The following is a 14,930-nucleotide window of genomic DNA, read 5'->3' as shown; positions in this document are numbered from 1 at the left end:
GAAGGCTGCTTGGCAACATTTAATGATCACTGAGAATTCAATATTGGTGTTTCATCAGCAGCAAGCCCAGGATATATTTGTTTTTAAAATATCAACTTTCCTATGAAGCAAACCTTTTGGTGTATCTCAATTTCCATTCAACACAAAGCAGTAAAATGTAATGTCTTCTCCATTTTTCCAAGCACAAAATGAAGATAACAGTAAGCAATGTTAAGATAAAATTCTGAATTGAAAAACTTCAGTATGTGTAAGTAATACTAAATCCCGGCATGGTCTTTGAGCCTAAAACCAGTAACAGCATTTGTCCTGTTGATTTGCATGACTGAAACAAAAAGCTGGAAACGGGAGTCCACCAAAGAAAAGACACTGGGAAGAGGGCTAGGCTTTAGACCAAAAGGTGGTATGTCTTGTGAATGAATTTTGTGGCTCCTCTTCATTGCATAAGATGCCATGGCTGAGCATGGATTTGCTGCATAGAGCCAGGGTAAAGGAATCTTGGATTCTAGCATCATCAAGTTATTTTCTGGCCCCCAGGTACTTTACTCATCCCTAGTCTTGAAAGAGAGTTGCCACACTCTATTTTATGGTTTTACATCTCAATATTGTATTTGGACTAAATTCACATGTTTAAGGTTGTCCCATAAGTCTTTAACAAAAAATTCAGGGTCTACCTGGATAAATTTCTGCAATGTGTAGGGAATTCAATTTCTCTTCAGGCCAAAGAAATCTTACTTGATAACTGATCCGGAAGTTTAAGAATAACACTCAGAACTAATGCTCCTAGAGGTCTTCATGTTTTTAGTGTATCACTTCTAACAGAAGTTTCTAACATCTTGAATTAAATAACCCCATAGTTTTTCTGCTAAACGAAAGGGCTCCTAAAAGCACCCTTACTAAGTACCCTATCACTGCCATCATTAGAAGTTCTTAGGTCTTCATCTTTCGTCTCACCTATCATTGCCCCCTTCTTCGAGCTAGAAGGCTAAAAAACAAAAAGACAAAAAAACCCGAAGATGGCAAAATTAAACATGTGGTGTTGGGGGGCGAAGGGCCAAAGGGGTGATTTAGCACATTTAGGTAATTGCTTATTCACCTTAGAAAAAGTGAATTACTTCCACAAGGGTCGATAGCTAAAAGAGCTCCAGGACAAGTGTACGTGGAATGCATGGGTTGAAAGCTGCGTGGCTCAGAGCAGGAGCCACCAGCATCTGGCTCGCGTTCTGGGGCCTCCGAGCGAGGCGGCCTCCACCTGCTGGGGGAGCGGTGGGGGCGGAGCTAGGATGAGGAGGGAGGTGACGCACGCGCGATACGGATCAGTCCACTGGCGGCTAGACCCCCGCCCGGGCGCAGACAGCTGCAGAGTCCTCCGGCTGCTCCTTGGTGAGTCCTGCAGTGATGCCTGCTTGACCCCCTGAAGCCCACCCGAGACGCGCGGGTTTTACAGGATGGGGAGGGGAGCGGGCGTCCTGCTGAAATCCTTGAGCTGGAGGCTGGGAGCAGACAAAGAGTGGGTGGGGACTAGGAGTTCGGTTATAATATGAGGGAAAGAGTATGGAGGGAGGAAATTAGGTAGCTCATCAGATCGGAACGGTGTTGGCCAGGGGTTTAAATGAAACAAAGACATCCTGCGTTCACAGCAGGCCAGGGGAAGATGGAGGTGGCTGGAGAGGTTGGTGTCTGCCTCCAGCTTTTTACGTCAGAATTGCAGACTTTATTGCCTCAGCAATTTGGGGAACAAGGTTCCATATCTAGGGGTGGCTTGGAAAAAGCCTTGCCTTTAAAAAAAAAAAAAGGAGATTATGAATATTGCACTTTCAAGGAAGAAAATGCATCCCCCAGCCGCCTGCATAGAAGAATAGTCAAAAGGAGGGTTTGCACAGCCATTGCCTGAAGCGTCCGTCTTAAACAGGTTGGGCAGCTGCAGAGGGAAGCGGCAGGAACATTTGTCCCCTTGTTCTGCAGGCTTCTGGTTCCGTAGAAGGCAACGTTTAAGACAGGTTGACTCCCCAGAGCAGTTTTCTCCCTCTCCCCTCATCACTGCCACGTCCTCAAGTTCTAATCTCTAGAACCGAGAGACAATATTGGCAGCATCATACTGATAGCATGGGGGCTCTGCCTGGCACCGTGCTGATGCCCGCAGCAGCCCTGTAACACAGGTGCTTTCCTCATGCCCGCCCTGCAGACCAAACGGGGGCATGTGGCTAGGACCCCTCAGCTTGCCTCTTCTCGACTCCCGGACTGCAGGACAGGCCTGAGCTGGCTGCATTTTCAGCCTCTTCAGCTTCTCAAATGTAGCGGATGTCTGCTGAGCTCAGATGTTCCCTTCCACTGCTCCTAACCTTTCTGTGCACCCTCTGTGTCCTCCTGACTCCTTCCTCTGAACCTCTTTTCTCCCCGAGACTGGGAAAACTCCCCATGTCCCTCTTCCTCTCCTGCTTTCAAAATGGAAGCAAGTTCTTGTCGTTGGGTTGCTTGCTTTACTAAGAGAGGAGAGAGGGTGGTGGGGTTAGGGGTCATGAAGCCCTTTCAGGGAGCTGCAAGCGAGAACAAGGAGTGAGAACGGCCTTTCCTGGCTGGTCTTCCCAAGGCTGCCACGTGCCCAGGGAATTGGCTATCTCGGGTTGTCCTGTTTCTTTAACACCCTTCCACAGCAGATGTTCTGCCCACACTGGACACTTCAGGCAAGTGCAAACCCCTAAGGATTTTTCAATGCAGCCCCCACTGGGTGGGTGGTCCTTGAATCACTCACTTGCTTGACTGATCACCACAGTGGCTGGTGGGGTCCAATCGATACACGTTTTGTCTTTTTTCTGCAGGTGAAAAATGGTCTCTGCAATGGTTTCTACCATGCTCTGTGGCCTAGTATTTTGGCTGACGCTTGGATGGACTCCAGCATCCGCATATAGCCCACGGACCCCTGACAGGGTCTCAGAAACAGATATCCAGAGGCTGCTCCATGGCGTTATGGAGCAGCTGGGCATTGCCCGACCACGGGTAGAGTATCCAGCTCACCAGGCCATGAATCTTGTGGGCCCACAGAGCATCGAAGGTATTTACTGTATTCTCCCAGTTCAAAGTTTCCAGTAGTACTTAAAATAACGCATGTTGAAGAAACTATTTCCTCCCTCTGTTTCCCATTTCTTCTTCTTCTCTACAGTATATATATGCATGCTTCCACATTAAGAATAGAAGTACCAAGAGAACAGGGACCTTATTTATTTCGCTCACAGCTGGAGCCCTAGCACCTCGCACAAAGTCTAGTACATTAATATTTGAACGAATAAAGGAGCATCTAGTGTTATCCCTAAAGAAAGATTGGAACCCAGACCCCGCGTCTTCTCCCATATTGATCTTTAGGGAGTTGTGTCCCAGCTGGCTCTCTCTTTGAGCCATTGCCAACCAGCATTTGTGAAAAATCCTTAAAACGCAGGACCTATGGGTTTGGACTTGATTCTTAGGGATGATATCGTATAACACGAAAGAGGTACTGACATTGAGTTTCTGTCAAAAAATGTTTTTGAAATATTTTTTTTTTTAAGATTTTATTTACTTATTTGACAGACAGAGATCACAAGTAGGCAGAGAGGCAGGCAGAGAGAAAGCAAGGGAAGCAGGTTCCCTGCTGAGCAGACAGCCCGATGAGGGCTCCCAGGACCTGGGATCATGACCTGAGCCGAGGGCAGAGGCTTTAACCCACTGAGCCACCCAGGTGCCCCGAAATAGTTTTAATTGTAGCAAATGTTAGTTAAATTCTTTTAGTGTGGCAAGACCATCCCCACCCCCAGAATTTTTTTGATGTTTCTGGCAATGTCATTGTAATACTTGTATTAAAAAGCGGTACTTTGTTGTTTCATGATTTATTTATAGAGAGAATCTGAATCTAGTTCTTACGAGTTGGTGACAAGCAGGTGCCTTATTTCCATGCCTTGCTTTGTATCCTCTCTGATTTGAACAATCTCTTTCTCCAGCGAGGGGAGCCTACAGCAGTAAGGTGGTTAGTTTAGGTTAACTGCAAGGGAGCACTCCAAATCTTGGCCTGTGTAAGTGAGTCCTGAGGAAAAATGTGAATTCTCTCCGAGTTTTGTCAAAATGCGTAACCAGCAAATACTCTTCTGTATGGATGGATGATGAATCTTTTTTCCTGAGTCTGTGATTTCCTACAAATGCTATTTGCCCTGAAGACCAGTCAGTGCCATGGGTATTGTTGATAAACGATTCTCATTTCTGTCTTGTTAACCCGTAGTTGTAAGCCATCACGAGGAGAGCTACCTCTGTGGGATTGTTGTCTGTTTAGGTTGGCATCAGATTAACAGATAAATTGAATCAGCAAGCGTGCAAACCTAGCACAGGGTTTAAATCGGAGTAAATCATTGCCACCTCTTTAGGAAGAATCTCACTTCTTCCCAGCACCCCGCCACCTGTCGCTCCTAGCACACCTGTCCATTTCAGACCAGATTTTTCGAGACAGTAGATATCTGCCCTTTTACCACAGTCAGTGCTTGATTCGTCCCCCAGCTGTCGTCATGGAGAAAGCTTTCCCAGTTTCCATTAATACCTGACGCCTGATCATCTGTGTGGAAGGGAAATAGCAGCTCCCTGGGCGGGCAAAGCCTGTGTTTTTCCAGAGCCTCGTTTTCTTTGACTCAGTGTCCCATTATTTAGCGCCCACTCCATGCCAGCCTTCGTGCAGGGCCTGGGGCAGCTGTGTCCTCAGAGAATCTTGGGCTGGGGGTGGGAGAGGGGGAGAGGTTACCACCATGCACCATGTATGGCAGGTTTGAGGGGAGATGTCCAGACAACCAGCTGTCACGGAAGCAAAGAATAGGAGTAATTTATTCTGCTTGGGAGTGGATGGGCATGGCTAGAAGGAAATACTTCTTTGGAGAAGCTACATTTGATTTGGGTTTAGAAGTCTGAATTGGAATTCAGCAGGGAATAATACCAAAGGAAAAGGCATGGAGCTTTTTTTTTTTCTTTTTTCTTTTTTAAGATTTTATTTATTTATTTGTCAGAGAGAGAGAGGGAGAGAGAACACAATCAGAGGGAGCAATAGAAGGAGAGGGAGAAGCAGGCTCCCTGCTCAGCAAGAAGCCTGATGTGGGACTTGATCCCAGGACTCTGGGATCATGACCTGAGCTGAAGGCAGACGCTTAACCAACTGACTGAGCCACCCAGGCGTCCCAAGGGGTGGAGCTTTGAAAGAGCAGGACAATTAGGACAATTCAGAATGAAGAGTCCTGTTTCCATTATGATCCCCTGGGATGATGTGAGGTCATCGCTTCTCAATGTGTCTGTGCAAGGGATGAAGATTGTCTTGTGTTTTAGTTTTCTATTATGCTATAACAAATTACCACAAATTTAGCATCTTGACATAATGCCCATTTATTATCTCATAGTTTCTTTCGATCAGGAGTCTGGTGTGGGTTTGCTGGGCCCTCTGCTCACTCTCATCAGGCTGAAATCAAGGTGTTGGCAGGAGGCTGGGTCGTCTTTCACACTCATTAAGGTTGTTGGCTGAGTTCAGTTTCTTGCTGCTGTAGGACTGGGGTCCCTTCTTGTCATCTGTCAGCCAGGGTCCCTCTCAGCTCTTAGAGGCCACCCCAGGTCATAAGCCATAAGCCATAAGTCGCACAACAGGGCCACTTGCTGCTTCAAAGCCAGAGGGAGAATATCCCTTTAGTCTCCTAATTGTAATGATGGCGGCGGTCATCCCATCACCTCTGTCATTTAACAAAGGAGTGACAGCCCGTTATATTCACAGGTCTCACCCCCACTCAGAAGCCAATTATGCAGGTGGCAATCCTGGGGATCCTTTTAGGATTCTGCCCATTACAGCTTGGATGAAAGCTAATAGAAAATAGTCCAAAGACTTTGGGGAAGAAAAAGCCTGGCTTTTTCCCAGCCCTGGACCTTGGCACTTAATTTGTTGGTTGATCTCATATTTATTTGAGTGATGATAGCATTGGTTCAGTTCATCCATTTGTTTGCATCGTCACTTTCTCATTTTTATAGAAAGAATAGACATAATGTGTGTATTCTGGTGTGAATTTTAACACACGTTTAACGAAGACTATTGGCGAAGATGCCTGAGTTTCAATACCAGTGCCATCATTTACTAGTGATGTGACGTTGAGCAAATTCCTTAACTTCTCTGTGCTTCCATTTAGCTTGGGGATAGGATTTGAATTTACTGAATTTACTGCTTGAATCTGAATTTATTACTTGCAAGCAGGTAATACTCTGGTTCAGAAAAAAAAGGTGTTTGCATGCATAATTGCACTACCGAGAAATCATTTCTGAATGAATCACTACCACACTTGAGATGACTATGACTGGACTCTGAGTCCCTTGCAGGAAAGTCTGTTTATTATCTAACAAATGGCACGTTGAAGATAATTTTCCCTTCTTTTGTCTACTTTGATTAATTAATCTTACGACCCTCAGATTAATCTCATTAGTAAAGATACATATTAGCTCTCAAACATAGGGTTATAAACTAGCCTTTCAGTATAGGATATAAGATCGTATAAATTACCCATATGTCTCATTAGAAAACTTTCCCTCCTTTGATCTCATACTCCTTGTAGCTATGGTACCATTTTGCTGCTGCTTTTCCCAGCATCTGTTCACCATGCACTGATGGTCTTCCCTCTCCCCCACCCATTCTCTCCTAGTCGATGGTTCCTGCCCCTTATTTGTCAAGTCAACAAGTATTTCTTTCTTTCTTTTTTTTTGTTTTAAAGATTTTATTTATTTATTTGTCAGAGGGAGAGAGAGAGGGAGCGAGTGCACAGGCAGACAGAGTAGCAGGCAGAGGCAGAGGGAGAAGCAGACTCCCTGCAGAGCAAGGAGCCCGATGTGGGACTCGATCCCAGGATGCTGGAATCATGACCCGAGCCGAAGGCAGCGGCTTAACCCACTGAGCCACCCAGGCGTCCCTCAACAAGTATTTCTTGAATGCCAGGCACTGTTTTAGGTACCAGGGAAAGAAACATGAACCTCAAAGACTGGCGGGACAGGAGAGATACAGTCCCTACACAAACAGATAAGTTAAAATATGTAATAAGTCAGATGGTTATAAGTGCTCTAAAAATATAAAGCAGAGGAAGGGGAAGGAAGAAACAACTCAAAATTGGAGTCGGGGGCTCCTCCCTGGGAAGATAAGCTAAGTTCTGAGAGCTGGAGAGTGAGCTGTGTGGTAGGTGGAGAAAGGCATCCCAGGCAGAGAGCTGCACATGCAAAAGCAAGGAGGCTAGTGTGGCCAGAGCCCAAGACAGGGGAGCATGGTTGGAAGGAGCCTGGGGAGGAGGAGGCTGGGCACGTGGGGACAGAACTCCTCACAGGGTCTTTGGCTTGTCCTCTTGTCCTTTGATCACTCCATCTGCTCTATTGAAAGTCTTCCTACGGGGAGGGAGGACTAGAATAGGGGAGCTCATTTAAGAGGCACCTATGATAATCCAAGGGAGAGATGTACTAACACGATAGGTAGAGAGGCAGCGAGACATGGGCAGATTGTGGGTATATTTTGAAGCTAGAACCAACAGGTTTTGCTGATAGGTGGGAGGCAGGAACTGAAAGAAAGAGGAGTCAGGGGTGACACCAAGATTTTGGCCTGAGGAACTGAAAAGGAAGACTTTTTTCCAAGAGGAGCACACTGAGCCTCTCCGGGGAAAGAGTTCAAGTTCAGTTTTCCACAGTGAATTTTGAGATGCCTTAGACCGTTCTTGTCAGGGCCGGCCACTCTCTTGCCCAATTTACCGACGTTCTGCCTTCATCATATTCAACCCTGGCAGCATTCAGCACACTGGACCTTCCTAAAACCCTTTCCTTTCTTGGCTTTTGCACTAAGATGGCACACTGTTGGCTTTCCCCCTTTCCCTTTTCCCCATTAACTCTTTTCTTCGCTGTCTCCTTGGTGGTTTTCTTCTGCTGCTCTAAGGGCAGCTTTAAATTAATCCGTTCTCCAGGGCTCAGTGCTGGCTGTGTTTCTTTTATTCTTCTCAATTCTCTGTCTAGAGGATTTCGTTTCTTCTCTTGACTCCAAATGCTATTTCTTTGCTGATGACGCCAACATTTGTATTTTCAACCCAAACTTGTTTCTTGTATATCTAGGGACTCCTGTGAATTGCTGAATTACCATATGTCAATCCTGATTTCTCTACCACCACCTTCATCAACCTGTTTATGTCAGCCTTTTCTGTCTAAATGAATAGTGCCACCACTTAGCCATGCATGCGGGCGAAAAACCTGGAATAAGCCTCCATTTTCTCCATTCCATGTCATACCCAAATTATTAGCAATTTATTTCATTTCTGTTTCTAAAATACATCTGCATTTGCCTGCCCTCTCTTTTCTCTGGCTCTTCTCCAAACACCCTCGTTCAGATACCATTTTGCCTGGCATGAATTTATGAAAGTGTCTCTTAGAAACCTCATCGCTTCTACTTTTTTTTTTTTCTTTCAAATTGTTCTCCATAGGAAAGGCAGAGTTACACTTTAAAAATACAAGTTTAAATCCCATCAATGTCACTCTCCTGGGTTAAAAATAACACTTCTTGGGGGCACCTGGGTGGCTCAGTTGGTCAAGCAACTGCCTTCGGCTCAGGTCATGATCCTGGAGTCCCAGCATCGAGGCCTGCATGGGGGTGGGGGGGCCCCCACTCAGCAGGGAGTCAGCTTCTCCCTCTGACCCACCTCTCCTCTCTCCTCTCATGCTCTCTCTCTCTCTCTCTCTCTCATTCTCTCAAATAAATAAATAACATCTTTAAAAATATATAAATAAAATAAGAATAAGAATAACACTTCTTGCTACGTCCTGCAAGGATCCACACCTCCTGCACACTCTCCCCTAACCTTGCTCTACCACCCACTCCCACCCACCTCGCTCCCACCCTGGTCACACCAGTGGGCTTACTCCAGCTTCACACCTTATGTTCTTCCTTCTCGGTGTCGCAGACCTTCCTCTTAGGTCTTGGTTTCAAAGTCCTCTACTAAGAGAATGCTGCCCTGACTGCACCTGCTCTGAGGGACACCTATTCTCTGTCACAGTGTCCTTCTTTTTGGGAGGGGGGTTTGTTTTGTTTTGTTTTTCTAACCCCCATAGCATTTTTTATAATTTATAATTAGTGTTTGTTTCCTTGCTCATTGTCTGTCTCCCCATTGGAGTGTAAACCCCATGAGACTCTTATTTACTGCTTTAAACCCAGACACAGAGTAGACACACAGTTAATATTTGAAGAACGAATATATACATACTATCAGGGGAAAATATATCTAGCAGCAACAGATAAGTAAATACTATTTGACATCTGGATCTGTTGAGGCTTCTCGCCTTTCAGTTCGAGGCAGGTGTTTCTTTTCTGTTCCGTGATTTGTTTTTTTGTTTGGTTTTGTTTTTTTTTAATCTGCCTAGAAGGTTTTGCCCAGAGCTCAGAGTGATATGCACTGAGTAAAAAGTCTGTTGACTTTGATGGTGACTATGAGCGCTGTATAAAGTTGGTTCCCTTTGTATTCCTGTCTTGTTGAGACCCAGGAAGGACGTTTTGCAGTTCTAGCTCTGAACCAGCAGGGGGCCAACCAGACGTCATAGGATTCCCACAACTTGGTAACCAGCCTCCTGGTTGATGGGCTAATTGTTCAGTGGTCACTGGGGAACAAACATTTGCAACAAAAGAGGACCAACTTGTGGTTTTATAGAAAAGAGAACACGGGGGCTGATGGCTGGCCATATTGTTCACTAGCTGTGTGTGACCTTGGCAAGTTCTGTGAGCCTTTGTCTTCTCCTGTGTCCAGTAGGGCTTTGAGCCTACTCGGTGGGCAGTCGGCAGGTGCTGTTAGTAACCTCTCATTCAGTGGATTACTAACAGCACATTTTCAGGCTCTTCTGGCTTTCCCCTGATAGGATTTCTGACGACTCATCTGGTTAGCAGTACCGTTCAGATAGGCTTCAGTGCGTTTCAGCAGTGGCCGTCTTTCCCTGAGCCCAAAGTTGCTCAGGCATCCCTGTGACCTACCTGAATGGCTACTGTGGTTCTCTTGTCCCAAGAAACAAGGGAAGCCACCAGCCGGCCGAGGTGATTCAGAGAGCTGTTTGCCAGGGGACAGAGACTCCTGGGAGCCAGGAGTGGCTCTCCCAGCTGAAACTACTACTGGCCTTGGATGAACCCAACCAGAAAATGTGCTTTGGTTTTCAGAATGTTAACAGCCTCAGGTAAAAGAGAGTCTCCTCAGCACCACCGGTTCATTTTCCCCGCAATTCTAGGCCACTAGATGCTTAGCTCTGTGATAAGACCAGGTAACAAACCACCGGTTAGAAATTTGTAAACGCTGGCATTTGATGGTTTCAAATAATTTTAAAGCTATATTGCTAAGCATAAAAATGCCCCAATTTCTTTTTACAACGCTCACTTCTGGACCTCAGTTTTTTCTTTTCAAAATCAAGAGAACCAAGATTGTTTTCTTAATAAATATCAAAGGGAGAAAGAGTCCTTTTAGGGTAAAACCTATTTGAAGGGGCAGATCCTAAAGCAGCCTTAGCCAGCCTTTGGCCTCCGTAAAGGACTGCAGTGCCTCCATCTTGCCACAGGGGGGAAGCAGTTGCTTCTCATTTGAAGGTTGGAGGGGAGAGCGACTTCAACCTTGACCAGCACCGGGGCCTCAGTTTCTGGCTAGCCTCTCTGCAGTTGAGGGAAAGAATGGAGCTGATTCTTGATATCCTGACTTAAATCCGTCTAGGCTGCCCCCATCCTGGGCGAGCCATCGAGAATACTGGGTTGGCTCTTTAGGAAGCCAGGGCCTCTAGTTTGGCCTCTTTGGGGTTGCATTCAGCATACACGCAACTCAAATCCTTATAAAAGTCCCTGGATGATTTCCGTTTCTCATCTTGGTCAATTGCATGCAGAATGAAAAATTCAAAAGGAGAAGGGGGAGGTTTGGAGTTTGGGGAGGGGGACATGGAGGCAGGACAGGAAGATGAAAATAGTGGGTGTCTTTCTGTGTTGTGTTTAAGTTACCCTGGGCTGTCCAGAGGCAGGTGTCCAGGAGGCAGGTAGCTGTATATGATGCAGGAGAGATGCTGGGGCGAAGGGAGAGATGTCACAGTTGTCCCCAGGGTCGCGGTGGCTAATGCCGTAGGAATGGAGGAGGTGACCCTGGGTGAGGATCAAGGAGAAGGAGCAGAGCACCTAAGAAGGAGGCCTGGAAGACTCCTACCAGAGTGCCAGGTAGAGGAACCTGTGGGGGAAACAGAATGACAGGCCAGAAAGCACCAGAATAATAATGTGCACAGAAAACAAGGGAAGAGAGTCTCAGGAATGGGGAGTGCTCCGCATGGTAAAAATCTGCGGAGAGTTCACCTGAAACCAGGGCCACTGGTGTAAAGTGTTCAATGGGCGGGACAGCACCAAAGTTACTGGGGGGCCTCGGGCAGAAACTGTCAGGCAGGAGACAGGGAAGATGACCCTGGAGGTCAGGTAAGAGACAGAAGACTGAGTCATCCTTACAGAGGGAATGGCGGGCATGCGGGGCATAGAGCTGAAGAAGGTGTTTGTGTAGGTAATCGTGTCAGGAAGGGAGAGATCTGAACTTGCTTACGTGCCGATGGGCCAGAACCAGTGGAGAGGGAGTGCGGAAGACGTGGCATGAAAAGCAGATAACCGAGGGGTGTAAGCTCCTGAGCAGGTGGGATGGGATAAGAACTAGAACACAGGTGGCCTGAGTCCGGCCCTTCCTCTGCTGGGAAGAAAGGGAAGAGGCAGAGAAGCGTCGGTGTGCAGTGAAGTTTGGAGGTTTGGGTTTCGGTATTTGCAGTCACTCTGTACCTTTCAAGCCACATGCTCAGAATTAAAATAAGAATACAAGAAGGAAAGGCAGTGGGCTCCCCAAACCTCTATTCTTTGCTCTCTTAGAGATCTCATACACCTGGCCTATACGGGTTTTGATGTTTTATGAATTTGTGTTAGAAAAACTCAGTTTCCCTACTGTGTCTCCCCTTTACTGTCACACGGACACCACACTCACAACACTTCTGACCCCATGTGCTGGGGAGGGAGAGATTCCCTTCACCAGGCCGCTCTGTGACCCGGGCTGGGTATTCTACAGTTCAACTCAATTCTGACACTACTTCCCTGGAGATAGTGTCAGATACCACAAGGCTCCCCAAATCCAGACGCTGATCCCAAGTCCAGCTTGTCACCGGTGCTTCTGACTGCCCAGCTATAAATCGGAGCTTCCCATCACCCCTTGTTCATTGCACTGATTTTCTAGAGCCACTCACAGAAATCAGGGAAACGCTTACTTATATCCCCTGGTTTATGAAAAGATATGATGAGGAGAGAGATGTACAACCAGCGGAAGAGATACTGACTCAGGAACTCAGTCAGTGGGCGAGTTCCAGGAGGGTCCAGAGTGAAGGAGCATCTGTCCCCATGGAGTTGGGGTGCATTACCCTCCCCGTGTGGATGTGTTCACCAACCTGGAAACTCCCCGAATCCTGTACTTTTGGGGTTTTATGGAGGCTTCATTACATAGGCAGGGTCAATCATTAACTCTGTTTTCAGCCCTCACCCCTCTCCAGAGAATGAGGACGGGACTGAAAATCACAAGCTTCTAATCACAGTTTCGTCTTTCTGTTGACTGGCCCTCATGGAAGAGCCACCCAGGAACCTCCCCCACCCCCTCGTCCCCCGAGTCATTTCATTAGAACAGAATACTCTGCTCAGAATCCTCAATTCACTGGCTTTGCTTGTACCTCCTCACTCAGGACCCAGGTCCCCGCAAAATGCCTTAAATATTTCTTGAGATCCCAGAGCCCAGCGCAGGTATGACCTTGACTGGAAGGCATTGATGTGCTGCCTCGGGCACTTACCCGTTTCCCCCTTCGCCTGGTCTCCTTCAGCTGGGTTCCACTTCAGCGCCAGCCTGCAGCCTCCAGCAGCCTCCGGCAGTTGTAGCCTCAGGGATTTGTGTTAGCACGTATTGGGTGCCGAGGCTGGGGGATATCCCTCAGTGTACCTCATGCCCCTAAATCTACACACTTCTCAGGAAAACCGCTTTCCCTTTTATTCCTCACTGTTCTGTACTTTTCATAGGATCCACAGGAGAGGTTGGGTGGGGAGGGAAATCTAAGCATCAGACAGCAGGGGGCCTAACAATCCCTCCCTTCCCACTGACCTCAGAGGCCAGACTAGTTCCTGCCATGGCCTGGGCAAGCCAGACCAGACTCTCCTTCAGGAGGAGCTGTTTCCTTGGGGGCGGGGGTGGGGGGTGCTTAGGTCCTCGTGCAAACTGGCTTCTAGCAGGTGTCCTTCTGGACATGCTGTTCTGTCTCAAGCCCGGAGCAGGTTCAAGCCAGGCTCTTGTCTCCCATCACCTGAGACACACAGTCTGGGCCAAGGGAGAGACAGCCAGAAGCTCGCGGCGTCCCCAGGGAAGCCAAGTGAACAATGTTCCAGATGTAATTGACCAAAGTGGATCACGCACGTGGAGGAAATGGAGTAGTAGCAATGAGTATTTTATGGTTTGCAAAAATACTTTCCAGTACTCTGTCTCATCTGATAGAACCTTTATAGCGGTGAAGAAAGGGTAAAGTTGCCCACAGTCACACAGCCTGAGCTTTACGAGCTGGTGGGCAAGCCAGCTGTGTTAGGCTTGAGTGCATCTCTCCCAGCAGCTGTCTTCTATCCCCGTAGACTTGTATAATCCTGTGATTCTTAGCTGAGAAGCTGTAATGATGCTGGGAGTCGTGGTAAACCACATGAGGATTCAGGCAGATGGTGATTCTGGGACGCGAAGCTTCAGGAAGCAAATTTTCTGACAGAATGCCCTCTTGGAACAAATTGGTGCAAATACCTTGGGCACCATGGTTTGGAGAGAAAGCTATTGAAGCAGGCTGGAAGGGTTTAGCAGACCCCAGCTTGGCACCACAATTAAAATTAAGCGTGCATTTTTGAGCTTGGCGTGCCATGGAGTTGGAGTAGTGGAAGGGGCACGTGGTGGCGTGGGGGAGTGGCGTGGGTAGCGCAGCAGGATGCACACCGAGGCAGGAAACCCAGGGCTCGGTCCGCCTCGGACCAGCTGGGTGGCACTGAGCAAGACCCTTTAAGCTCCATGAGGTTTATTTTCCCATTCTGCACACGGAGATAAGCGATCCAGTCCATCTTATGGGGCTGTAGGATAGTCAAGTTAAATAATGGATAGAACAGTGTTTTGGACAATAGAAAGCATCACACAAATGCAAAGCCTCATTCTCATGGAGCTGCTGCTTTCGTTCCCTCACATGTATCTCCTGGTGGACTTGGCTTCGGGGGTAGAAGATGGTCCTGACTGGTCATACTCTGTGTTCTCTCTTCCTTACATCCTTCCCCTAAGTGTGGCCTTGGAAAACTGCCACCAAACGTTGTGAATCTTTGGATGAATGGGCTTCCCTCTGGTCTTACGAAGTACTCTGCCCTCTCAGTGCTCTCCTGAGGAGCCTGGGCCACGTGACTGTCCTGAGGATGGGTGCTTTCCAGAAACCCTGGTAAAGGGTAGCTTCTTCACACTCAACCACACCCTGTTCCTTCTCTTGTTCTTGTGGCTGTTTAAATACTGTCTTTTAACATGAGATACATTATAGAAGCATCTTTTTTTATTTTTTAAAGATTTTTACTTATTTATTTGTCAGAGAGAGCACAAGTGTGGGGAGGAGCTGGCAGAGGGAGAAGCAGGCTTCCTGCTGAGCAGGGAGTGCCATACGTGACTTGATCCCGGGATCCCGGGATCATGACCCAAGCTGAAGGAAGACACCTAACACACTGAGCCACCCAGGCATCCCTAGAAACATCTTTAAAGTCAAGAAGTATATTTAGTCAGCTGCTAAGCCGAGCACGAAGCATGGTTCTGGAGACGTCAGGGATGGCAGCATAAGGAGTGAGCACAGGGGAGCTGGAAACC

At 47.3% G+C, this 14,930-nt stretch overlaps 1 protein-coding gene across 4 annotated transcripts in view; it reads left to right on the top strand.

Annotated features, from left to right (window-relative positions):
• Window positions 1-1,275: 1,275 nt before the first annotated feature.
• Window positions 1,276-14,930, top strand: part of SCG5 (secretogranin V) — a 50,834-nt gene continuing 37,179 nt past the window's right edge. For 2 of the 4 annotated variants that reach the window (XM_047737467.1, XM_047737464.1), the window contains exons 1-2: window positions 1,276-1,380; window positions 2,817-3,049. In XM_047737467.1, the coding sequence (XP_047593423.1) occupies window positions 2,824-3,049 (226 nt within the window). In that variant the 5' untranslated portion in view covers window positions 1,276-1,380; window positions 2,817-2,823. The remainder of the gene's footprint in view (window positions 1,381-2,816; window positions 3,050-14,930) is intronic. The other 2 variants (XM_047737468.1, XM_047737465.1) reach the window with 1 other exon arrangement.

The sequence above is a fragment of the Lutra lutra genome, chromosome 7 (assembly GCF_902655055.1).
Source record: "Lutra lutra chromosome 7, mLutLut1.2, whole genome shotgun sequence".
Lineage (NCBI taxonomy): Eukaryota > Metazoa > Chordata > Mammalia > Carnivora > Mustelidae > Lutra > Lutra lutra.
The sequence above is the reverse complement of the archived record's forward strand: the minus strand, read 5'-3'. Positions and strand labels throughout refer to the sequence as shown.